The 26951-nt window shown below is 37.8% G+C and overlaps 1 protein-coding gene across 4 annotated transcripts in view; it reads left to right on the top strand.

Annotated features, from left to right (window-relative positions):
* AFTPH (aftiphilin) overlaps positions 1 to 26581 on the top strand; it is a 42614-nt gene extending 16033 nt beyond the window's left edge. Inside the window, exons 3-10 of one of the 4 annotated variants that reach the window (XM_038131628.1) lie at positions 4216 to 4367; positions 4874 to 5000; positions 5316 to 5372; positions 7337 to 7459; positions 13931 to 13991; positions 15643 to 15726; positions 19581 to 19704; positions 25372 to 26581. In XM_038131628.1, coding sequence (XP_037987556.1) covers positions 4216 to 4367; positions 4874 to 5000; positions 5316 to 5372; positions 7337 to 7459; positions 13931 to 13991; positions 15643 to 15726; positions 19581 to 19704; positions 25372 to 25516 — 873 coding nt within the window. In that variant the 3' untranslated portion in view covers positions 25517 to 26581. Of the gene's footprint in view, positions 1 to 4215; positions 4368 to 4873; positions 5001 to 5315; positions 5373 to 7336; positions 7460 to 13930; positions 13992 to 15554; positions 15727 to 19580; positions 19705 to 25371 lie in introns of those variants that run through there. The other 3 variants (XM_038131629.1, XR_005256305.1, XM_038131630.1) reach the window with 3 other exon arrangements.
* Positions 26582 to 26951: the final 370 nt, after the last annotated feature.

Raw genomic sequence — 26951 nt, 5'->3', positions numbered from 1 at the left:
GGTGTGTTCCCCATGGTGAGTTGCATCCATTGAAATTGGTTCTTCAGCTCCCTTGTGTTAGCTATGTGGTCATGAAGTTTAGCTCTTAAAACATCTCCGAACCCACCCCCACAAAATATTCCAAGAACATCAATAAAACTGACCAAACAGATGGTGAAGGTAGAACAGTAAATGGCTGCTTAGCTCTTCACAGGCAAATGTGTTGCTGGAAAATGTGGTTTGGTTGTTAAAAAACCCAGCAAAGGGAGTTTCTCATTTAAACTTATTTTATTAAAATAGTCATAAAAAGCTGTGCTAGGCACTCTGCAGAACAGTGAGTTCATGATTTAAGTTAAATAAAATCTCAGTGGCTAATAATTTTCTTTTCTTGGCCCCTGGGCTTTGTTCTGTCATTTTTTGAGAGCTTTCATTCAGCTTTTGACTTCCAACCAGAAGCCAGTGATGTCCATATGGACTTTATTCCTTTCCTACTTTATATGTTTAGCATTTTGGATCTTTCATAGGCTTGTTTCCATCTCCTTTAATATGTTTTTTCTTTTATTACTTTTCACATAAGCTTGAATATCTAAACATGCTCAACAATTTAACTATTACACTGGTTTTATTTATTCTTAGATCTTCCAGTTTTGTATTTGGTAGAGGCAAACAGCCCAGAGTTTGTGTTGCTTCCTTTGTGGCCTCTTTTCTTGGCAGCAGGATGAGGACGGTGGAAGGCATGCTCTGTTTTTGACTCTTCCCTTCCTAAAGCACCTCTGGAGGCTGCCAGAGCGGAGATGCTGTGGGATGTAAGAGATTTCCTAAGGGAAAATAAGGGCTTGTGTTAAAAAATGGTGATGTGCCCTGCAGTGGAAAGGGGAGAGGTGAAAGGACAAAGTGCCACTTCACTCTTTGAAGGGGAGTTCACCTGGATGAGTTCTTGTGTCTGCTCTACAGCTTATATGGGACCAGAACAATGGAGAGAAGCCAATACTGTTTTTTTTCCAGTCTTGCACACAGAGTTTCCCAAAACTTCTCCCACAGAAGCATTACAGCAGTTACATGGTGAAAACTGCCATTTATGTCCACTGTTTCTGTAGTGGGGCTCAAGTGTGTTATTTTTATGGCAAATTTTATTATCTTCTCTTTTCATAGCTCTGAAGAAAGGCAGTGACCTGTCACTGTTGGGTTCATGTGGGGGCAGCTGGGGAGGATTTGGTGTGCTGGATGGTTAGTGAAGAATTGCCGTGTTGAAGAAGTTCATGGATTCTATGACCTTGTGGTGGATAAGAAGAAAAAACAAATTGTGTAAACCAAGTACTTTGGGCTTTCAGCTGTGAGAGATGGATCTTGACCCCTGTTTAATTGCCACAGAGATAAATTCTAATCCTGTGGTTATGCTTATTTTTAAAAAGTATCTCTGATACTTTGTTTGGTTCTGGTGGTGATTACCACATGTCTTAAGTGTCTGCCAAAATGCATTTACAGAAACTATGAGGCTTTAAATGTATCAATAAATAAATTTATTTATCTATTTTTCAACTGTTTGGAGAATTACAACTAATGTTTAATGGCAGCTGTAGCCTTTTCACATCTTCTGTAAGTGCCTTCAAGAATTATTCTTCTTGAATGGCCATGGAGAACAACCGTGTATCAAATACTTTTAGTGACATGAGAAGTGGATTAAAATTATTGTTTTCTGCTTTTTTTTTTTTTCCAGAAAGACAGACATGGCATTACTTCTGGTCATCCACATTATTTTCTTGCAGTCTGATTTATGCAACAATAGATTAAAGTTTGTAGGAGGTGGACATTTACACCAGCTTTAAAATCTTGGTGATGCCCTTAATACCTGGAAGCTGTGACCACAGGATTTCATCACCAGTTACAAAAACAGGTTCAGCTGCTTCCATTGCCACTCTGTGGAGATGTGTGTTTGTGCACTCATCCCTTTGTCCATTTGCACATACAGAATTAATTATTCTGGTTTGCTATGGAAACCATTCTTTGTCATATAGAAATAAGGGCTAAGCATCGCTGGGAATTTAGAAAAGATGACAGGAAGTGTAAAGAATGCTATAGTTAAACTGTTCCTGAAATTTTGGCACAATTCTTAAACTCAAATTTGAAATGTGACTCTGACTGCGATTCTGCTTGGTTCTTAGAGATGTTCTTTAATTCTTTCATTACCTAAGCAAGCATATTTTTAGTCACAAGCATGTTCTCAAATGTTGACCCTTTTCAAGAAATGTGATGCCTTGCTGTTTCCGTGATCCAATGCCGTTCATCTGCCTCTTGCTTTTCCCTGGGGATTTGTACTCTTGCTGAATTACAGAAATGAAGTAAGCATCACCTGTTAATGTGAGATAAGGGGAAGTGATATATCGTAGGCAAAGTTAAGGTTTAAAATTGAAGCAGAGTATGCTTTAGTGTGTTGAAGCATTAGGCTAGAATCTGGAATACTGTTTAGTTTTACTTCCTAAAAATGTAAGGTAGTGTCTTAGTTCTGGTCAACAAACAGGAAACAGCCTACAAGTATTGCAGCTTAGTGTATGGCCAGAATGAATGAGCATTGAGAGATGATTTAAAGGAAAATTATTTACTGTAGAACATGGCTCATTATGGTCAGAATTTACCAGAGAGGTAATGAAGAAAAGGACAAAAAAAAAAAAAGGGGGAGGGGTGACTCAGGTATGCTCTGAATTCAGATCTTTGCACATTTTTACATTGTGGTTTGCAAGTGACTGCACCTGGTGGCTGTCCCTCTCAGGCAGTTCTTTCACAGGCAGTAAAACTGAAGAGCTGATGCTCTAAGCCAATTCATTTTCCTGTTTTTTGCAGTTAGAGGCTGAACAGAAAGGATAGTCTGGACAGACTTGATCCGAATTCCTGACTCATCATCCCAACTCCAATACAGAATCCAGATATTCTGATAACATGTACCTCTGTTATGTTTGCTGAGGTACATGGTCAATAAGTTGTTTAGCTGAGATGAGAGACAAGGCAAATTTTCAGCTAAAAGTTCAAATAAGAAATGTTGCAGATAATTCTTGGAATTGTGAAGCAGATATTTTGCTGCATGAAGGTTTGTCCCAGATGTATTGATTGGCCTAACTAAAATAGGTAACTTCCTCCTACAGCCTTGCTTTTCTGAACTTTAAATCATCTCAGTTGGTACAAAAATCCTCTGTTTTGAGGCTTATGTGTGTAAATTCAACATTGCTGGAATATGCTGCATCTCCACAGGAGGGCTCTGCTGGCGCAGCTAAAACAGCGCACGCTGTGGGATGCTCCTGAGATTTCCGCCTACTCTGTTTCTTTTCCATTTCCCCTGAAGAAAAGCAGGTGCTGGAGCTGCTGGATGCTGCCCTGTGTGTGTTGCAGCAGAGCCTTGGGAAAGTGGTTGTTGAGGAACACTAAACTAGAAAGATGGAAACACTCCACTGAATGCCAGGCTTGTGCCTCCTTTCCTTAGGAAGAAAAGAGATTCAAGTGTTCCTGGGAAAAATGAGTACATTAAAAAAGGCTTTAATTTAATTTTTTCAAGCATACCTTGCAAAAAATACCATTGAAATTGGTATTTTAATAGATAATAAAAGCTTGGTGTTTACCTGTTTTAATGGGTTGAAAAAAAATTCCATATTATTAGTACATCTGATGTCCAAGACCACTTAACAGAGGTACAAGAAGTTGAAATCCAGTCTACATGGAAATACTAAAGAGAAAAGAGAAATGTAAGGGAAGAACTTGAAAAGAAGAAAGCACGCTATGCTTCTCAGAAAAAAATGGGGTGGGTTTTTTTGTTTTTGTGAGGGCAAGAGGTTGTTTGACTTTTGTTTTTCATATTAGATCCATCTGCCAAGGCCCAGTCCATGCTTTGGAATTAAAATGTCTGGAAACCATTAGTTCCAATATATGCTGTTTATATTGCTGAGACATTATCCTTATATAGCATAAATCTTGTTGCGTGCATTTTCTGCTAATTTCTAACAGAGTGACTTTGGACACTTCTGTAGGAACTCACTTTGCAGAGGGCAAGATCCTTATTGTTTACAGTAAGGATCCTGTGTACAGGATCCTAGCCTGTATTTGGTTTTTAAAGAGTCTTGTGGTCCTCTGACAGTTAATATTTTGTGGTAAGTGAAATCTCTATAAGTTGTTTTCCATCTTGCTGTAATATTGGGTTTATCTTTATAGCAGTTAGCAAAACTTCACATAAATATTTTTTCTTTGGTATAGACAACATTGCTAAGTCGTCTGGAACGAATATTTGAAGTCTGTTTTCCTTCCATTCCTGTTGCTGAAATTGAAGAAGAAATAAGTTCCTTGAATCATTTGCTGGAAGCAGGTGGAAAGCAGATAACAACAGAGGAGACCTTAGGAAGTACTGGGTAAGAAACCACAATGCAACAAATATAAGATGAACTTGAAACGCATATGGCTGCAATTTAAAATGAGGTGTTTGCTTCAAGTATTTTGAGAAGCCATTGAGTGAAAATCAACTATCTATCAGAATTCTTGTTTTCAGTGACTACACACACCAGGAGTACTTCACTTAGCAACTCAGCAGCCTATCATCTTCTTTTCAATTATGTCCCTGAATTAATCAAATATGTCTTATTAGTTACACTTGCTATAAATTACTGTATTTATTCATGTGATGATGAAGTCTAAGCAGGCTTTGTCTTGTCTGCTGTGGGCATCATTTTCCAGTAAGAAGTCTGAACTATAATTGTTCTGAGAACACTGTGCAGTTTTAGTTCCCTTGGGTATTGTACTTGGGCATAAATTTAATTGGAATGTATTATAAGTCACTTGCATTAAAAAATGAAATAAATATTTGAGGCTGCTAAGCTGTTTTTCTGAATGATAACTTGATTTATGATGGGTTGTGCAGGGAACTGATGGATGTGTGGACAGAGCTGCAGGACATCCATGATGCATATGGACTGAGATACCAGTGGGGTGGCTCCCACAGCAACAAAAAGCTTCTGTGCTCCCTGGGAATTGACACAAGAAATATTGTGAGTCTGCCAGTAAAACTGCCTTTCTAAATAAGGAAGCTGCTTTATATGTAGAATCAGGTGGAAGTGTTTTGTGTGAATGCCTTCTCCTATTTGCATAGTTTCACAGAACATGGTTGTTCATGACAGACCACCTGGCAACCTTTTACAAGCCCTTTTAATAGAAAAAGTTGCATTCGTTTTTAACCATTGTGTTATAATTAACATAGTGTTTATTCTGTGGTACTAAACTTACTTAAGTTATGTAGCATTGAAAAATGTTTCCATCACTGACATAGAAGAAACTCTTAAGTAAATTCTTTGTTGTTTTATCAGCTCTTTACAGGCAACAAGAAGCAGCCTGTTATAGTACCCATGTATGCAGCAGGACTGGTAAGCTTTTTTTGTATTTTTTTTGTTATAGTTCCAGCAACATCGTATAATGAAATCTATTAAATGACATTAAACACCAAGTGTGCTGGAAAATATTTTTCTGAGTACGGTTATGGCTTGGGCATCAGTAGAAATGCTAGAAAAGAATTACCAAATAAATAACTTTCAGTATAGCCATGATATTTTATGAAAATCCTTTTGCCAGGATTTTCTTCTCCTGAGAAGCTGAGGGGCCTCAGGAAAAAATGTAAACAATAACTGTCTGCTGTTGGGGAATGCAACAGGTGCATTGTTGATTGGTCCATGTTAGGTGTTTCTACTTAATAACCAATCAAGGATGCAGCTGGCTCAGACTCTCTGGGAGTCACAAGGCTTTGTTATTCATTCCATTCTATTCCTGTCTCACCTTCTGATGCATCTTTCTCTCTGTTCTTTTAGTATAGTTTTAGTTTAGCATTTTTAATATATATCATAATATAATAAACCAACCTTCTGAAACACGGAGTCAAGATTTCACGTCTCTCATCCTTGTTCTGGCTGCCCAGAATGCCACACTTTCCCTATGTGTGCAAGCAGATACTTGATTTTAAGTCAAAGAAGTATTCGGTAAAAACAGGGAGAAGATAAGGTTTGTGATTTTTGCTGGTCTTAGCAGAATGAATGTTCTTTTTTTCTCAAAAATCAGTGCATGTATATGTATACGCAGGAAAAACACACCTATGTTTTCATAGGATCATCCACAAATGGAATAGTAAAAAAACCATTTTCTTTGGTTTATATTAGACTGATTTAATTAGGTAGGTTAATTTTATAGAGTGACTTCTTCAGTTTTCTGATGCATCAAGGTCAGCTTGTGTACTTCTTTAGATGTTAATGTGGTGTTCTGATACAGATAGTTAAAACAACTCTGAGGTACCGCTTTTTTATTCCTGTTTGTGAGCAGGACTATGTTTCAACGTGCAGTTATTTTTTGCAACAAATTTTTGTTGCCGATTGTCTCCTAAATTTTTTATAAACTTTTGCACACAATAAACTGGATAGCAGCAATAGTAGGGATAAAGTGGCTTGTTGCTTTCTGTTTCCACATTGTTTTCTGTGTTTCTCTGCTGTCCAAAAGAAATTATTTAAATGGTGGGTAAATTCGAAGTTCCCCTAATATGGTGTAGAAACATTTGTGGGACAGTTGATCTTGGCAAGTGACTGCCTGAAAATGGTTTAAAATGCTGTAGTTGCAAATCCCGTGCTTTTATTTGGGGGTTTCTCATTGTTCTCGGGTGGTTGGCATGTCTCAGTGCAAACTTTGGGCTTTCTGTAGATCTTCTCACCCTCCATTTTTTTCGAGATCAGATTTCAGACATTTTTCATAATGCTATCTGTATTTGAAATGTTTGCTTAAAATTAAGAATGTGAGTTTATTTTCTTAATGCTTCTTAATGCATTTATTGCCATCTCAGTAATTACCGTTCTTGGTATCATTCTGAAAACTGATAATTTGGTTTGTTTCTTTTGGATTATTTAATTGTTGAAGTGGAATGAATGCAGTTGTACTTTTGTGATGGGTCATCTGATATTTCTGGAATAGTCTACACACAGTTGGGAGGAGAAGACATCACCTTATCAAGTAACTGTTTTCTCCAGCTTAAATTACCTTACTGAAAGTTGAAAGCAAGCTCCAGCTCAACACTTGGGTTTTTGTTACTAGCTCTAAAATGTTTCTTATGCCTAAGGACCCACGATGATTTTCCCCTGCTCCATCTACTCCTACCCCTCTCACCACAGTGAAAGTGTCCCAGAGATACATGGTTACCCCCAAGCCCTTAGCTGAGGGTAGTACTACCTAGTAGTGTGTCCTAGTTTTTGGCATCTGCAGTTCTCGAAATGTCTGTAAATGTGTGTGTCTGTGTGTGCAAGTAATTTTTTAAAATCAGATTATTTATTTATTTGTTTGTTGTTTGTATATTCAGGGTATGTTAGAACCTACCAAGGAACCTTTGAAACCAATATCTGCAGCAGAAAAAATAGCTTCAATAGGACAAACACCTCCTGTATCACCAGAAATGAACACATGTGCATCTGATCAGTTCCAGGTAAAAAAACAGGGAGAGAGGGGTGAGCAGAGACAAAGAAAGAATGAGGGAAATAATGGAAATAATTTCTTTGTGTTTAAAATATTTGGATGGTGTATTCAAAGACACCTATATGTAAAAAGCAGGTGTTGGTTGTGCCAGATTGAAGTCCTGCTCTTGGATCTGCTTTTCATGTGTGACTGGGAATCCCTATGATGACACTGTAGCAGTTGGTGGCCACCATTTCAGAGTCCTGATGATCCTTACTGTTACACAGCAGTTTGCTCTCAAAGCAGTGGGCAGGTAGACAGATTTTATATGTAATGTTAGACTCATCTGACCTCTGGCTAAGGTTCTTAATCTTTGCTTATTCTGGAGCTTATTGTTGGAGGCTGTTCTACATGTTGGTTAGCACTCAATTTTCTGAATGATCCTATTTACATTTATACTGTTCATGTTCATTTCCTTTTGCCCTTTCTTACTTCTTCAGAGTGTCATGAAAAGCAGCCCAGCTGCTGAGAGAGAGATTTTTGGTGTGGTCATTACAAGCATACGTGTCTGACTTTTTGATTGTATGAATTCTCTTGGCCCTTTGTGCCAGATTTTATTGAATTATCTGTTACACACAGTTGCTTTGCAGGCTTCTCTGTCTTTAAAGTCTGATATAAAATGAATTCAGATGAGTTTAGGAGTGAGCTTTTGAATTTCATGAGTTCTTTGTTGCTGTCGTTTTGATGTAAGGATATTAGAAGAACACTTGAATGCCATGCATGTTGCAATGTGTGTGGCTGTCAACAAGCTAATGGCATATGCAGAGATATTTTATTTTCAGTTTCATTACAGTGATGCTCAGTACATATTCAGAGACTCAGCTGTGTCCCTCCTTAGTGCAGGTCTTGTTTAATCCACCCAACATCTTCAGTTACCTGCTATGCTCATGACTTCTGATTGAAGGCATTCCAGAAAGAATTATTCTTGGGCTACTCTTAGCCTTAACACTAGGTACTTGTGACTGTAGTGATGTTCTTGCAGTCCTTGCTGTGTCACACTGCAGAGCTCTAAGTGTGATGTGCTGGTAGCAGAGGAGAATTCTTTTTCATTGTTGAGCAGCAGTTTGTCAGTGGGCTCAGAGCTCATATTGTTTTATACAGCAATACACATTTGGTGCTTCCTGTGCTGCTCCTCATATGTAGTGGAACTGAGCAGCTGAAATGGATATAAGAAAAGATAACAACAGTGATTACTGCAAACAGTCTGACCTGAAGAAATCTGCTGTGTGGTAAGAAAATATGAAAATTTCACAGTATGTTTGCAGCATCCAAAGTATCCTTTTTTTACAGAGAAAGAACCATAAATTGAGGCATACACTAAACAGTGTAGAGAGCTGAGAGAGCCTGAAGTAACATTTCTGACAAGTGCCATTTTCTCAGTTGCTTGACAGTCATAGTGCTGAAAATAAGAACCTCTACTTACCAAAGTCTCTCTTTTTCTGTAATTATGAATTCCTGCTACAGAATTTCCCATTACTTGTCACAGTGTGATAATCTTGACCTACAGCTTCTTTCTGATAAGGCCATCTCTGTTCAATAGTTATGGTCCATGAATACATCTGAGAAGCTTCTGTGCTGTCTGTCTGCACTGTTGGCATTAGGTTAGCTTTTCCAAAAAGACAAACACTAAAATAAGCTTTTGGGGAAGAGTTGGGTTAGAGATTACAACCATTCAGAACTCTAGGGAGCTACAGTTAGACAGCATTCTGAAACTTTCAGGGTGTGAATGATCAATTCTCCACCTCAGAGACCTCCTTTCTTTCTTAGTCTCATCTTGTGTCAATGACTGGTGGCTTCTGTTTGCTCTGAGGAAAATCCAGTTTCACATCACATTGTGCAAATGGCTCTTGGAGAATATTCCAGATTGTTGTGGTGATAAGATGATGTGCCCATACATTTCGTTAGGAGCTATGCTACAAACATTGTTAAAATATTCAGTAGAAATACAGGCAGTTTTAGTGGACTCCAGAACTTCTTACTCAAAATTATTCTTATTCTGAAACCTCTAATTGCAAGTTATTTAGGTACAGCAATTCAAGTACCTCTTTAGTGTACCTGGTTAATGTGTAATTATTTAGTTAAACTTCTAAATTACTCCATTTTCAGAATGAAGATTTTTCCATATTTTCAGAATCTTCAGAATATTGACATTCTCTTTGGAAGGAGAGGCTCTGGTTGATAGATTCACGTTCTTTGCTCAGGGAAAAGTTCTCCTCTGAGGGCTGGCATTTATGGCACTTGTATACAGATCAGTGTCTGTGCATCTATGTGTATGACTTCCTGCTAAGGGAATAAGACTTTGGAAGACTGATGAGGTGAAAGTAATAGTGGAAAAAACATTTGTAGAAACACGGGAATGCCTCCTAAATGTTTTTGTTGTAGGCAAACAGACAAAAGCATGCAGAGATTTAAAATGGAGAACTTTAGAACGAATAGAATGAGGTAAAAAGAAGGAAATGAGCTGCAATGTTTCTTCCTAGTTGTGATATAAACGCTGAATGTTTTGCCTTCATTCCCTATAGTGTGTCTCACTGAGTTAGGCTGGGGAAATAGACTGGACAAATTTCCATCTGAGCCATTTAAGCTCTAAGGACAAGGGTTTTGAAATTGAGTTCTCAAGCAAGTCACTGACTGGATTGTCACATTAGTTTATTGCATAAAGATGATTTTTGTAAAGTCATTCCCTTTTATATTTGAAGGTAGAATCTAAATTCTTCTTTGATCTGTTGTTTATCTTGACAATTGAGGGGTTTATTTCTCTGTTCCTCTGTGCTCCTAACTGTAAGGCAGTAAACAGAATATGAAATAATCCCCTGATTACTGTTGCCTTCATCTAAGCATGGTGTCTCAAAGACTTCACAGGGCTGAAGTAAAAGGCTTTGTCAAGGCACATCAGGTGTAAGGAGTGGCTGGTGAAATAGGCACCCTTTGATTGTGAGACCCAAGACAGGTGCCTTTCTCTTCTTTTTGTACAGCTCTAGTGGGCTTCTAAATCACAACCAAGTCTTCAGGCAGTGCATGCAAAATATATTCCAGTGTTTGTCTAAAGGGTTGCTGTCTGGACTTAATGTGGACTTAATGATGACTGCTTTCTCTTGGTTTGATACTTTTTTCTGGTTGGTGTTGTTTTAAAGTTTATTTATCTGCTTCTCTTCAGATTTTTTGAAGAAAGTTGTCCAGATATTTCTGCTCTTCTGCTGTTGCTTCAAAGCATTCTTTTCTTTCTGTTTGGGACTATGTTTCTTTTGTAGGGTTACCTGCCAAGTTTTACTTAGTAAGTTTTATATTGGAATAAAAATCTGCAGTGACCCAGACCTTTGTAGAAGAAAATTACCAGTGCTTCTTTTCTGCAGGTGCCCATTACAGCACATCTGCTTGCATGTAAGCCACTGAATGAGGGATTGGGTTATAATAGAAATGTACATCTTACACTTCGTGGCTATTAGGGACTGAACCTTAATTAAACCCCGTGGGGTGACAGTCTCTAAAAACACTTTTAATTACATAAGAGACCATCAGGACTTCTAACAATGACAGGTGCAAACTACCATATTATTGGCCACCAGCCAAAGGCTCCATCAGGAACTGCTCTCCAGTTATACGTGTGAGAAAGATCCAAGAGTGTGAGTGTGTGTGTAGCTTTGTTGACAGAGTAAGAAAGAAAGATTTGCTGGTAAGAGATGCTACAGAACTTGCTGTTCTCTCTGATGTGACAGCTGTGTAAAGGGGCTGTCTGAAAAGAGCAGTTTTCAGAACTGATAAAATTTTGCCAGTGAATACACACAATGAAATATATTAATTACTTGCATGTAAAGCTTTTCCTGGAATGTGTATGATGCTCATTTTTGGGATCCATCTGAATATTGATGTTTTATTGCTATTACAAGTCATTTTATTCTTTTTGCCCAGCTTTAAGGCAGCAAAATCCTTCCTTTTTGAATTTTTTTTAAATTTTCCTTGAGTAATTACTGGCACAGACACAAACATTTACATTTTACTCTTTCGGATTATGAGAGCTCTTACATAATACATTCTAAAATTACTGTGTGAAAACATCTCTCACTTGTATCAAAGTGAAATATGATGCAGTAAAACAGGCAGACATTTTAATTTCCTCTTTCTTACTTCCTTAACATTCAGAGTATTACTCTGACAGCTGAGTATACTTTTTCATTTCTGTACTGCGTCCTATAATCTAAGATGGAGGCCTTGAGGAGTGAAAGCAATGTGCTCCATTTCTCAGTATTCTCCTAGATTGGGCACTTTTCCTTGAAGCATGTTGTTAAAATAGTAATTGCAGTAACCTAACAACCTCACAGTTTCAGAAAGGCTGAACATTATATTCCCATTTGCTGGGTATGTTCCTGCTGGTTCTGAGGTTTCAGTGCCTGTGTTCAGGTGTTTCTTAGGGCTGAGGTAATGAGAAACAGAAAACTTTCTGTTTAATTTTGCTTTTTCCTCTGCCTTTTCCTTTCACCTGGTTTGCTACTGTATACACTGGGACTTGCCAGCATCCTGTATAGGTGAGGGCTGCTTTACTTACCCTGTCTTTTGCAAAGTAGTTGAAGTCAGCAGAGTGGCCTCATCCCACAGAGCAGACTGACATACTTGGTATATTCTTATTGATTTGGAGTCAGACTTGTTTTTTCCCATATTAGGAAGAATTCATCACATCCTTTGTCCTTTCCTTGTCAAATCTGAGAGTCACCATCATTAAAGGCAAACACTTAGCAAGCCATTGCTGCCACTTTTTCCACACAGCTCTGTCAGTCATCAGTCCTGACTCAGGCCTTTGACACAAAATCTACTGGGTGTTTTCCTCAGTAAGAGTTGGTAGGAAGCCACTTTATTTCAATTTGAGTTCATTTTTCTCAGGGCAGAAAGCTACTAAATTGTCATGCTCACTACCCTTTTCTTTTCCTACAAATTCCTTTTAATGTTAATATATTTTACATGTGACAAAGTTTAAACAAGCTACTGATAATAGTGATCATTACTTCATCAGGTGGAGCTTCCACACTGCTGACATTATATCTACATGCAAATCATTTCAATGCCAGCAATACCAATCCCAAAGCAAAGTAAAAAGTGAAGAATCAGTTTATTAACCTCCATGGAGAGAATACTGTTCAAGCTGTGCTCAGTACTGAAAGTATTTTTAAGACATTAGATAGTAAATGTCTTACTTAGAAAAATCTTTCCTATAAGTAAATACAGAAATCTCCAGCTCCCTTTGTTTTGCTTCCTGCAAACATCTAGCACTGAGAAAATGCATTTTATAGTGAGCTTAATTGTGTACAAAGCTACCTCAGGTTGCTACAGTCTCAATTAGTGAATCTGCATTTTTCTTCAGTGTGAGATGGTTGGAAGTTTTAAAATTAAAAAATGAAGGCTGATTTTCTACAAAAGGAAAGAGAAGGTATGGCTCAGTCACTGGAAGCTTAACAAGTACTGATGTGTTTTAAAGAATATTGCTGAGACCATCCATTGCTTTTCTTCCATACTGTGATTGTTTCTTTAGAAGTTGAGGGCACATCCTTTCCCAGTGCCTCACAGCAGTTGACTTCACTGGGGAGAGAGCAGAGTGTAATGCACAGAAGTAGAAAGGTTCAGCTTCTTTCAGACGTGTCTGCTACTGTCCCATCAGTTTGTGTCCTGAGAGTATAGGAAGACAGTGCTTGCAAGTCACACTGCACCTGAACCCACCTTCCCTGTAGAGTATGGTCCCTGCTGCTTGCTTGTGTCCAAAAGGCTTAACAAGAGGAAATCAAAAGGCAAGGATGGGCTGCCAGAAGGAGTCAGTGTTTCCATACTCCTCTTGCTCAAGCATTGCTGCCAATGGTTTGTATATAGATCAGGATGAATTAACTGTGAAAGGATAATAAGTTGCAGGACTTTTATTTTTAAAGGGGGTGGAATGGAGAGGGTGTTGGTAGTTTGTCCCTCATATGTGGGGATTGTGTTTCTTAAGAGCAAAACAAACCAAAAGAATGATTGGTTATTTGATGATAAATAATATATATGATCAAGACAAAGAATGGATGCACAGACAGCTTTCACTGTTCTGAATTTGCCCTGTAATTATGTATAGATAACTTTTTATGCTAAGTGCCTCATCTTCCATGAAAGTAATAGTTTAATTTTCAATGGTGTCTTAAGGTTTGTTATTCAATTCATGTTTTAGTTAATTTGCAAATCCTGTTTGAGTTAGAAGCTACCTAATCTGTTCCGATCAGAATTTAATGGACTTCCTGTGGTAGAACAAATCTACTTTGAATCTCTAGTGCATATTATGAAAAGACACACCTCCCAAAAATTTGGGCTTGATCATTTAGTTGTCTTTTTTAGTGTTTAGACACTAAAGAATCTGTTGTTTGAACTGCTTTGCATTGTTGTAACCTGAACTGACTATAAAATCTGATTTCTGACTTTTCAACTCTAGGAATCTCTACCACCTGTCCAGTTTGACTGGAGTAGCAGTGGCCTTACTAACCCTTTAGATGGTACGTCTCTCCGTAGAGCCTCTAGCACCAGAGCTAGAGATAAGAAAGCTACAAAGTTCAGACAAACATCTATCTGCTGATTATTTTTTTAAAATATATACACACACACACATATATAAAAATATATATAATACTTATTTCTTATTCCTAACTTTGGAAATTCAGGCTTTCTTTCTGATTAACAGTTCCCCTACATGAAGTATTACATAGTTTGAAAAATACGAAGTTAAGTATTATTTTAGATTCCTGCCATATGCTGGTGACACAGTGGCAATATTAACACTTCATTACGTATAACTGCAGATTATAATGAAACTCTGAACAAATGAGCATTTTAGGTTGATGAGTTTTACTTCCTAAAAGTGTTTTTCACCAGTCAGCTATCTCTTTAGACATCCTCTGAATGACAAACTTCTGTAAAGTGGCTACTTCAAAGCACAATATTTTAACCACAAACTGTTTGCAAAATATACACTTCCTGAGCTGAAAGTTTTCAGATTTAAAGATAATTTTATATTTCAAAAATGTGACTTCATTCATTATCACTTTTGCTTACACTAAAGAGCTAATTATAGCTATTATATTAAAGAGGTAGCTACGAACTTATTTGTATCTGTAAATGTATATAGTTATCACCTAAAAGACCCTTCACCTATGTCTATTTTAAGAGCAAAGTGAGTTGTGCCACTGCCTCCAGTGTCAGAAATGTAAGTGCATGCAAAGGAAATAAAACAAGTTCTGGAAACTTGTTTGATTGACAGACTAGAAACCTACTAAGAAACTCCTTTACAAGGAGCTTTCTGACAGCAACTGACTGATGACACACAAGTTCAAAGGCAGGCTCAGATAAAAGTGCATCTCTTACTGCACTGGTGTTGCCACACTGTGTTGTTGCAGAATGTGTGGGGTTTAAGAGTTTGGATAGCAATATCATGGTGCTGAAGGAAAGCCTGGATGGACCCTTTTGCTGTTGTCTGGTGTCTTACTACTTCAGTCAATCATCATGCTTTCTTTTTAACAAACAACTTTAAAATGTATCTTGGTTTGATTTCTGTTTTAGTACTAAAGGGGAACAGTATAATTTGCCAGTGAGGAGCTGGACATAAGAGTGGCCTTTGTTACCCAGTGGTCACACTGCTTTAAGATAATGATAATTAATAGCTTAAAGCCACTAAATGAAATTTTGGAATTTTTTTTTTCTTTTTGTTCTTTGCTATTTGAGGATCTGCTAAGTTTTCCTGATGAAAGAATGGCTTTCAATGTCAATGAGGGGAGAAAAAGCCCATTATATTTTAACTATCAATTGACCTATATATTGTTTCCCTTTAACTGGTCACATCTCTCTCTCTGGGTCGTTCTGGTTCTCTTTCATTTTCAGATTGAAATAAATATTTCTATTTTAAAGTTACTAGTGTTGATTTCCTTGCTGCATTGTACATGAGGAAATGTGCATTGAATTAAGTTGTTAACATTTTAGAAGGTACAAACTAATACTGTAAGCATTGTTTTCATGTCAATTTTTAAATTGCGTACTGAGTACTAATTATAACTTGCATGTTCAAGTGTGTGTCTTACCCCTTTTTACACATAAACCCCTCCCTTGGCTTACCTTCTATATGGCTGCCTACCAACACGGTCACTGAATTTCAAGCTAGTGGAGGTTCCACTCTTCTGAACCTTGATTTCTTTGGGCCCGTGGATGACAGTAGCTCTAGCAGCACCACCACAATCCCAGGTCAGCAGAGTGTTCAAACCACAACTGTAAGAATATAACGACTTACTAAAAGCATGAGCACATCACTTGACTTTCCTACAAACAAGGAGAAGTTTTACATTGCGTTTCTCTAAAATGTCTCTCTACTGCGTTTTTCCTTTAATCTGTGTTCTGTTTTCTGATGTTTTGTATCGAGTACGAAGTATTTAAAAGGTACTGTCAGCTCTGTATTTGTCACCTGCTGAAGGAATGAATGGCTTTTATGCTCTTGCAAATAAGATGTTAAAACACTTATTTCAAATGAGAAATTCCAGAAGTTAACTCTTCTAAGCACTTAAGGAAATTTGAAAAATGGTGTAGATGTGGCAATTCCTAAAAGGTGAGGCTTGCTCTCTTTTCTGAGTGCCTCCAAATTACAGGATTATGACCATGTTTGGAAGCCATGTGTGAATATAAATTTATCAGCCTTGATGCATGACAGCTCAGGAGGTCATGGACTCCTACTAATAATACAGTGAAAAAAGGTGTTTTAACAGCTTTTATAATAGAAAAGAAGGATAGTTGCATGTTTGTGGGATATTAGAAGTTCATTAATGTTAATTTTGAAACCAAAGCATCTTATCTGCAACTTACTCCCTTAAAAAGGAGATGGAAACACCTCTCTCTCATTGAATAGTGTGTGAAAGTAATTGAATTCATTTTTCATGTGGTTTTTACATGCTCTGAGTATTTTGCGCGAGCTTGTGAAAACCTACACTTTGAATAAATTCCTGCAGGAATTTCAGGGAACACTCTGGGAATTTGTTCCAGTGCATAGGTTAAATTGATAATGCAAGTACTCCTTCAATACAATGCCTGAAGCCATGATAATCAATTTCTTCACAGGAAAGATATTTTTCCTCTTAGTCATTTTAATTTTTAAAACTCATTCATAAGATGTTTGGGGTCCTCCCACATTTCAAATAAATGACTATAATTATTATGGTATTTTTTCTTTTTAGAAACACGCTTTTTTAGTTTTAAAATCTAATCACTGAAAGCAATTTTATGGCATGGCACTCTAAATGACTTTTTATTCCACCCTTGAGAAATACCATTATCAGAAGAAAGAGGGCAGATTTGTCATGGAGGTGACAGCTAGCAAAGTCAAGGTGCTTGAGTCCTACAGATTCTTTTGTAAGTGTGTGCCAGGTCCACTGACACAAGTCACCAGTGCCCATTACACGTATTATTGCTTGTGTAGTTGGGTACATGCATTATTGCTTGTGCAGAAGGTGTGCACACTGGAAGGTGTTACTGGAGGAATACTCTGTTAGTCCTTTATTGCATTTTATTTTTTATGTTGTTGTTTCATCAAGTTACAGGTATCACCTTCTATGGTATGCCCTACAGTGCTTTATTCTTTTCCCCTTCATTTCTTTTGGTTTGGCTTTGGGTTTTTTTTCTTACTGACTTGTTTCTGGGAAAGTCATTTGTTTCATGGCTTGCAGCTCGTGTGTCTGTGTGTGTGTTTAGGAGCTTTGTGTGGGGTTTGGTTGGCTAACTTTCCTTCAATATCTCATTAAGGTTTTGCAGTGATTTCCTTAAATACTCTCATCATCTGAATAAAATGGAGAATATGCAACTCTTAAAAAATACATTAAATAATTGAAAGACAAATTGCTAGATTTTTTTTTCCTTAAAGAAGATACTTTTATCAGTAGAAGTTTATTCTTTCTTTGGAGACTTAGTTTTACTTGCTGTAGATTGACATGGAATTCTTCTCAGTCTGATTTCATCAGTACTCAAAATAACCTTTTTAATAAAAATTTTCATTCCATATTTTGAATAGGGAGTTACTAATTTCTAGTATTTTCCCACAGATTTAGTGTATTGTTTTATTTTTCATGTTAATAGTTTAACATAAATGCAGCTGAGTAAGAGGTGCCTAAAGAACAGTAAATTGAGCAGTGACATCCCAAGACAGGACTGTAAATGGGAATATCTAAAGGATGTAACTTACAAGGTTGCATTTAATGTTTGTTTCAGAGTTGCATGTCAAAGGGCTCCTTCCTTCAATTAGCTTTCCAATTTGTACCTTAATGGGATTTCGCAGGCTTCTGCAAGTCAAAGTATATTTCCTCAAGGCTTCCTCTCCCTGATTGAAAGTGGATATTTTATGGAATATTCGGGCTTTTTCCTATTTCTAAGTTCTGTAAACATCTGACATTTCCAGAAGTCTTGGTATACTGGTCTCAGGACAGTACATATTTTGATATTTTGCATGGAACTAAATCAAATCAACTGTGAAAATCCAGATGTAAAAAAACTATGTATGTTAAAAGGACAGCTGATTAATTTCTAATCAATTCATACTATGTGGAACAAATCTTCAACATCCTGCAACTTAACCAGATGATTTTCTTTATTTCATATTTTGGTCAGCTTAGTTTCCTCACAAAAGAAGAATTAACTTGTCCCAAAAGGATAAATGGTCAAGACACTGCTTGAAGAGAGCTCATACAAAGCCGGTTTGAGGATGATTAACGTCATCTGTTAGCACACACAGTGCTGCAGTTACTGGTGGTAAAGGCAGGACAATAGGCACTGGCATTTATTTTTAGTAATCTTTTGGTGTTTCAGGAATACTTCTAAAAGCGTCTTGATCCTGAGAAATAAACTGGATACAATTGTCAGCAAGCATTTTTTGTATCAGGGAGCTGCATGGGACCACCAGGCCCCAGTATTTGCAGTGTTTGTTCTGCAGTAGGATGAAATGCTTTTGTGTTTTCCACACCAACAGGCACAAGTGTGACACCTGTTTAGCACAGAGGTGTCTGTGAATAAACATAGTGCTTATGAACAAAAATTCTGTGCTGTCTTTGAAAAACACCTTGTGAATGGCACATATGCACACTTCATGAAACCTGTGAAGAATAAAATATCTGAAACTGTAACTAGGGAAGTATCAGCAATTTCAAATGCAACAAGACTTCCTGTAACAGTCTTTCCTCTTGATTTATTTTGGTAATTCTAATTCCTAGAATTTTTTTAAGAAATAGTTTGTAATATTTTAAAATCCTAGAGCTGCTTCCTACTGAGATGTGATGCTTGATGCTAAACAGATAGAATTTAACTCATATATTTTTTGCATACAGGTTTCCATTGTTTGCAGTGTTTTCAGAATGACCTCTGCTGCTAAAATTTGCAACAAAAGTGATGTCAAAATTCAGTATCTGACCTCAGATACCTGAAGCTTAAAATTCGAGGCTTAAACATTCAGATTCCTAATGCATTAAAAATACTTGAAAGTTGAAAAGGGACTGGTGGTCCTGTGCATATTAGTATGTAACTTTTTAAAATGCCATTCCACTTCTATGTTTCATAAAAGCTTTTTTTTCTCACTTAAAATTTCAACACAACCTCTAGTGAGAAGCCAGATACTAAATGAATGACAGACTATTGCATGCCAGTGTTGTTTGTAATCTCTAGGTGAAGAGTTAGTCCCTGTTAACATGCAGTGTTCTTTTAATACAGGCAGTTGAGTTGAAATAATTGAAACTATCCATTTTTGACACAGCTGACATTTTTTATAGGGGTTTCACTCTGAAAAGTCAATCAGACTGGGTTTTTTTACTCACAGACTGAGACCTTGTATGCCAGACTTGTTCCAAGGCACATGTTTTCTACTACAGCTAAAAAAGCTGCTGAAAAAGGATGGGGAGAGAGGATGATGCTTCAGAAACACAAACATGTTCTGTCATGTTCTTTTCATGTATCTTGAAATTATAAATGATTCAGATGTTTACAGAAAACAGTCTCTAGCAAGTTGGTCTGTGACTAATTACGACTTTACTTGCCTTCAGCCATCACTGATTCTTATTTTATACTGTAAGGTGTGGATCCTGAGTTGTATGAATTGACAACATCAAAACTGGAAACTTCCAATGCAAGCAGCAGAGTGACTGATGCTTTTGCAAGGCTCATGTCCACAGTCGAGAAGGCAAGCACGTCCACAAGGTAAATGCTCTTCATTGCACATTATTCTTCTGTTTCTAAGGGTGGTGTAAAATGTGAGGTGTGAATGTGTGTGCAGTTTTAGGGTTGAAGTTCCTGAATGATCAAAAGGCTTTAAATTTTAAATCTGAAGTTCATTGTACTGTAGTTCTTATTTCAAATTATCTCAGAAGTCTAAAATGAGATGGGTAAGAGTTTATGAGCTGAAGAAAAAAGATCACCGTGCTTGAAAGGTAGAGCCAAAGACTGAACTGGAGGAAGCAACTTTCTGAACACCAGAGCTGGTTCCTGAGAGTGACAAGGTAAACTGAATCAGCTCAGTGACCTAGGGCTGAGACAGAAGACTCTCCTTGGACTCTGTGTAATTTAGAAATACAGAATGTTACACAAGTAAAATGATAACAGACTAATAATTATGACTATATTTGTCCTTTCACAAATATTTCTAACACCTGTCAAAACTTCAGTGAGCAAACATCAGTTTAATTTTGCTGTTGCAGGTTAAGGATTGAATGTGTGGTTGGTTTAGGATGTCATTTCTGCCTCAATGGGGCACACATGAAGTAGTTTTGTGCTTTTTTTATAGGTAGTATCTGCAGAAAGGCTTTAGATATCAAACGGTCTGCTTGAAGTCTGGGCTTTGATTGGGTCCAGAATCATCTCTCCATTTATAAGCTTGTATTCTTAGGGTTCATTTTTTTATGTGTGTCTTAGCAGTAGGATCCTAGACTGTCTTAACATATAATGAATGTCTGTGTCCTTTAAAAGAAATGCTAAGGAATCTTTACCAAGTAAAACATTGGTTTTTTGGAAGCGTGTGCCTCAACATGCAACAAGAACGTGATTACATATCTTCACTCCCAAGTGAGCTTTAGGGTTTATTCGGTACTCTTAAACTAGATGTGTTTTCATGCAACAGCCCTTAGGAGGAGGCACAGTAATGGTGAGGTGGAGCTGGCTTGCTTAAAATTACTAATTTGTAATTTTCAAGAGTTCTTTTCAAACATGCTCTTTTACTCAGAAAACTATCTTCCCAGTTTTCCTGCAGTGATAATTTTGAAAGTGAACATGAAACCAACAAGCCATGAAATTTCAAGGGAGAACCAGTAGAGGGAACTCCCCACTTCGATGCTGATTTTTGAGTATTTTGGATTGCCTCTTTTTCTATCCATGGAGTGCACTTACTCTTCCTGGAGATACTGTAGTGGAAGTTTGGCTTTCAGGAATTAGAAAACATAGTTACAGTTGAAATACTTTTGTATTGTATTCTAAGCTTAAATTAAAGGTAACCACAGCAGGACATGCAAACTCTAAATGTATCTTTGTTGTATCTGCACTCTTAGATTTGTACCTTGCTTAAAGATGTCTTAGCTTTTTGTTTACAAAGGAACTTTGTTTAAAGGAGTGTTGACCCTCATTTTTCTGTACTTTTTTTTTTTTATATGAGGAGTTCGGTTTTTTCCCAGTGCTTCCACAATGCACTTGAAAGCTCTTACTTGTGCTCTTAAAGCTTTTTATCCAGATGTCAGAGCTCTTCCCCTGTTCTGGAGAGCATTGTTTACCAACAGGAATTGGTTCTAGATCTGTAATGTGGCAATATATCAGGCTGGGACCTCAGACTTGAGGCTAAGTTCAGACATGCACAAGGATTAGCTATTTTCATGGTTTAATACATTTTGTATGTTCTTATCAACTCTGAATTAAAAATAAATTAAAAAATCAAGTGCTTTTTCTTCTTGATTTCATGCTCCCCAAAAGAAAAGCAGTCTGTTTTTTCAGGCTAGAAGCCTTCTGAGAAATAAGAAGGTATAGCCTCAACAGTGTGCCAACTAGTGTGGCACAATGTTAGCTTTTTGTAATAAATTTGTTTTTCTTTCCTCTTTTCAGTTTTTTAAATTCTTTTGTAATGAACTGGAGACTTTAAAATAGGAATGGCTGGGTACAGCCAGGTCTATGAGAATGAGGTTCATGCATCAGCCTGGAAATGTTAGCTATTAGACATCACTGATAACTGACTGAGGAAGACAAAACCAGTGGATTAGGATCACTTTGATGGCAACTTCAGTTGTGCTGAGGCTATCCCATGTCTGTTGGCTGAACTCAGGATCTTTAGGGTAAAGTTTAGAGTGAAAATACCACTGTTCAGCTGTGGGATGCCATGTGAAGGGTCGTCTTTGTCTAAAGTAGCCCTGTCTTTAGTTGCAAAGCCATCTCTTGAACCAGAAAGTCTGTTTCTCCGCAGGAAAGTATTGGGAGAGGAGGGAAACTTCCCCCTCAGCTTGAGCCTGAAACTTTGACAGCAGCACTATGTGTGGAAGGTCAGAGATCCAGAGCAGCATTCCACAGAGTCTCCAGCCTTGCCTAGTTCCATAGAATTGGCAGAGATCAAAAGTTTATCTGCTGTCTTTTTGAAGGAAAGCAGAGCACTGATACCTTTCCAAGAAATGGCCAAAACCCTCATTTAAACTGGAAATACTCCTTGGGGATGGTGTTGGATGGAGCAGGCTAACTCTTAATTACAGAGTGTTTTTAAAGTGCATTTCTATAATCAGCTCATTGTTGCTGATAAAACCTGGCCTTGCTGGTGCTATCCTAAAAACCCTTTGCAAACATGAGAGGTGACTGAAGCCCTGAAAGACTTGAATGCTGCAGGAAGGGGTTGGAATGCAAAACAGAACAGTGACATGCAAGTGATGGATGGACAAAGCATTCCCTCTTTCTTGCCTGATTTTCTTCCAACAACTTTCCTGCCTGTAAGTCTGGTTTATTTCTAGTGGCTTAGTGTTAACATGCCTTTGAAAAGGAAATTTAGTGCCTACAGATAGAGGGGCTGGTACAAATGTTTGGGTGGGGGTATCCCTCCTGTCCTTCTTGGGAAGGAATGTAACCTAGTGCAAGAAAAGAGATGGATAGGGGCAAAGTGTGCTGTAGAGGATTATTTTGAAACCTCAATGAGGTAGAGACTTTGTTTGATCCAGGGATGGGTCCTTTCATGGTTTTGTAATCAAAAGTTCTGATTCCAAAGCAGACAGAAATAGGACAGTTGCCACTGACAATCCACTCAGGTGTCTGTTCTTTAAGCCATGGCACCTAGAAATGAAGAGTGCTTGAGCTGGAGAAGCTCTGCAAGACTCCTCTCCACTGATCAGGGCTCAGCAAAAGAAGCTCTTGGCAATGGGAACATCTTCAGCAAAAGTGGTGCCTGAAGTTAATGCACAGTTACTTCTCTTGCCTCTACTAAAGGACATCACAGTTAGTAGGCAGTTTGCTACCTTTAAAAAGTAAAACCTGTCTGCAATGATGATGCTACTTTAAAATGTCTTCTAAAATTAGAGTTAATGAGTACCTCTTTGAGGTTGCCCTGCCAGAAGTGTTGATTGTTTCTCAGAAAGGGTACTTGCAGTGTCCAGATTTGTTGTGTTGCAGAGGAACCTGCCCCTCTCCATTGAGGAATGGAGAATTTTGGCCATCTCATCTCTTTCTGCACTGAGATGATTTCAAAAAAGGGTTTGAGTCTCATTACCAAGTGATTGTATCTATAGTTCTGTCTTGGTCACAATTAAGCAGTGGTTGCTGTGTTAGTGTATTAGCTTCTCCTGCTTTAGAGATACTTTTTACATTGCATTGGAGTAGATAAATTATTGCAAAGGGGAATATTCCAGCCAAAAGGGGAGCAGTGGGTAACTGGGTGAGATTGACACCTCACTGGTGTGCCTGTTTGCAGAGAGCAGCTGGCATAGCAGGAGGGATGGCACTGTCCTGTGACAAAGGTGCTGCATGTGACCATGGAGTGAAAGGCAGTGCTGCCTCTGGGACCCAGCAGTGCCATTTCTCAGCATGCTGTAGTTGAGCAGAGGAGGAAGGGGAATATAAATAGCAAGGAGTGTGAGAGCTCCATCTAGCCTGATGAACAATTACAGGAACGTCTCCAAGGCAGCCCTCTTCCCTTGGCTTCCTCTGCCAAACACTTCTTTGTTAGCTCTAAGTCCTTGATCATCAGGAGTTGGTACCTTTAAGAGGCTTGTGGTAAGTGATTATTAATAGTGGCAGCAGATACTGATAACACGGTGGGTGAGACCCACATTTCAACAGCTCAGAGATAGTCCTATGAGTGCAAACAGAGCTGACTGTGAAGTTGTTAGAGGAGGCACATATTGGCTCTCTGCTTCTTCCTTCAGTAAAACCAGCACACAGCTTTGTTTATCCTCCAGAATTTGGTAATCTGCCTAGTCAGTAGCTCGTGAAATTCCACTGCAGCAGAGAAAAAAAATATTGCTGTTCTGTGAAGGTAAGTCAGATTTAGTATTTAGGCTGCCTCATCTAGAGAACTTTCATCGAGTGGGGATTTCAAGTAGCAAACAGAAGTGATAGTTCAGTGTCAACACAGTGATCAGTGTTGATGGTCACCACAATCGTCAGATGTCAAGGATGCATTTGACTCCAGCTCTTTTTTTCTTCTAGCTGAGGAATTCTGAGGCTTCTGTAGAAGGAAATATGTGCCCCCTTGCTTTCCACTGATCTCTGCTCAGCTGAGGAAACAATCCTCATGGGGGCTGACAGAAAGTACATGCTCCTTCATGATTGGAGTGGACATTGCCCTCTCATGGGCTTGGTTTAAAGTTTATAAATAAGACCAGATACAGAAGGGAGATTTCTAAAGTGTTCCAGGGAAAGCAGTTTCTTGGGTTCAAGCGTTTTGTCTCAGCTTTTTTTCCCACAAAGGTGAGGGAGCTTATTCAGTTGCAATTTCTTACATCATTACAGAATTTAGCAGGTGCCTTTTTGAAACTGGAATAATGTTTGATGGAAAATTGAGTATCTTTAGTAGTAGGCAGTGTTCTTCAAAGATAAGCCAGATACGTGTAAAGTATGAATGTTTGGGCAAAGGAGGGGGTCTGTAGCAGTCTGAGCCAGGCTTCATTTTACTTGGGAAGTGTGAATTTTTTGCATCATAGTGAGAACCAAGTGACATGGGATTCAGACTTTTTTATTCATTTGTGCTCAGTAATTCTTGTGAATAATGCAAGAGGCAAAGTAAACCCTAGTGATTCCCAAACTGCTGTATGCATCATGGCTCCTCATACTCCTGCACTTCAAAGCAAGTAGATACACTTATTTGTGAGGCTGCTGCTGAATCCTGAGGGGAAAAAAGGTTTTGGGATCACAATGTAGAGTGGCATGATGGGCAGTCTGAGAAGAGTTGTGTTGAAAACACAGCATAAGTGTTTTTTTTTTATTTTAAAATTAATGAGAAGTAACTTAGGTGTTTTTTAATGTCCTTAAGATCTTTTCCATTTGATTTTTGAAGAATTGTACCAGATTTAAGTAATTTAGAACTAATGCTCCAACTGTTTTATCTCAGAATATGGGCATGGTTGTCTCTTCAAGTGAGTCTCTTGACTCTTGAAGCTGCTAAAAAAAAATCTGTAAAAATTGTCATTTGAATAGGACTTTTTTTCCTTATTGCAACAATATACACAGGAACATTTTGCTGACTCTGTTAACACATTATTGGTAGGCAGGTAGGTATTATAACATTAGACTATCTTCAAGTAGCTTACAGAAGTGGGAGACAAGCTGACAGAACATTACCTCAATCAGTGATTGTTTCAGTGATCCCAGGGTTATTAGGTACTGGATTAATGCACTTTGTTCTTTTCTTCCCAACAGGAAGCCTAAAAAGGAAGAGCATCTTAGTGAAGAGGCTGCCAAGGTGATTTCTAGCCTTCCTGACTTAACTTTCATGCATGCCAAGGTGTTGATGTTCCCAGCCACATTAACACCTTCAACAAGCTGCCAAGAAAAGGTAGACTAAAGTGATGTGAATTGGACATTTTCTATTGATTTCTTTTCTTCCCTCTGCGGGTCATAAAAAGCAATCTTGCTTTAATTAAAAAAATATCAAGTTCAGATGATTTGTTGGTAAGCAGCACTAGAAAGGTATACATAGTAATGTATATTTATTTACATACTGGAGTCCTAAATTTATATTAGAGAAAAATGTAAATAATTGGGGGTAAATCTTTTTGAAGATCTATTCTTTTTGTTGTGCTGGGCTGTATACATTTATGTCTTTGTGAAATACACTGGTGATGTCCTTCTTAAAAAACTTCTAAAAGTTAAAAAAAATCCTATAAACACATAATGAAAACTTCAATCTTCACAATCTGTGAAGTTCCCCCTTAAGACTTTCAGATTGCATTGAGCAACTTTTTCTTTTCTACATATATTAAAATACTTCTTGCTGGAAAAAAAAATCAAAAGGTAATGTCCCTTTTGTGGGTTTTTCAGTTATTGATTCTTTAAAACCCAGTAATTTCTTTTGTGTTTTAACAAGCTTAAGATGTGTTTTTCCTTTTCTTTTCCCCCATCCCTCCCCCTGTTTGATTGGTTGGCTGATCAGTTTTTATGTTCTTGAACTTCAGTAGTATGGCTCTGTCACTCTATAGCCTTTTGAAAGGTATGCTGTCAGTAATTTCTTGTTCCAGTTATGGATTACTGTCTAAACACTTGATTTTTTTTTTTTTGGTCATTAGAAGGTTGTCTGCTCTTAATCAGTTTGATTTGGAAAAGAAGGACCAAAACAATATGAATGTCTTACAATGAAATTTACCTGTTAAAAATTTTTATGTTCTGTTGTACCACTATTCCTGTTTGATTTTGCACAGTGTAAAATGACATAATCATAGATTGCTATGGTTTTAGGCTGTATATACAGTAAAAAACTATGGGTTGTAAATGTCTGGGGAAATTCCTATGGAAAAAAGAGAGCTATGTCGAAGAACCTCTAAAAAGGTCAATATGCATGCCCAAGGTCTTTTGAGATTTAAGTGTGTAAATTTCCTTTTAGCTTACACAAAATAAAATAATTTAAAAGATACATATGTACACAGCCTGCTATCTTTTTTTACAGAATGTGTGCATTGCTCACTTTTCTGTTAGTGGTAAAATTGATGTGCTGTAGGACCTTCTGATTTGTGTTGCTCAGTCCACAAAACACACCTGGCAGGGTCCTGCAGATTTTCCTTCAATTCTCCTGTCTCTTTATCATGTTGGGAGTCAGCCTTTTACTTCTGTCTGCAATTTCCCTTCTGGCTTGTAGGGCAATGTGGCTCATGATATTTAGGGTTAGAGGCTTCAAAGCAAGGTTTGGCTGGAAGAAACACCAGCTATGGTGAGGTGAGAAAGGACAGCTGGGTTTGCTGATTTCTTAGCTACAGAAAACCAGAAACACAGCAGTCACTGAATTG

The sequence above is a fragment of the Motacilla alba genome, chromosome 3 (assembly GCF_015832195.1).
Source record: "Motacilla alba alba isolate MOTALB_02 chromosome 3, Motacilla_alba_V1.0_pri, whole genome shotgun sequence".
Lineage (NCBI taxonomy): Eukaryota > Metazoa > Chordata > Aves > Passeriformes > Motacillidae > Motacilla > Motacilla alba.
This window is presented reverse-complemented; position numbering and strand designations above follow the sequence as displayed.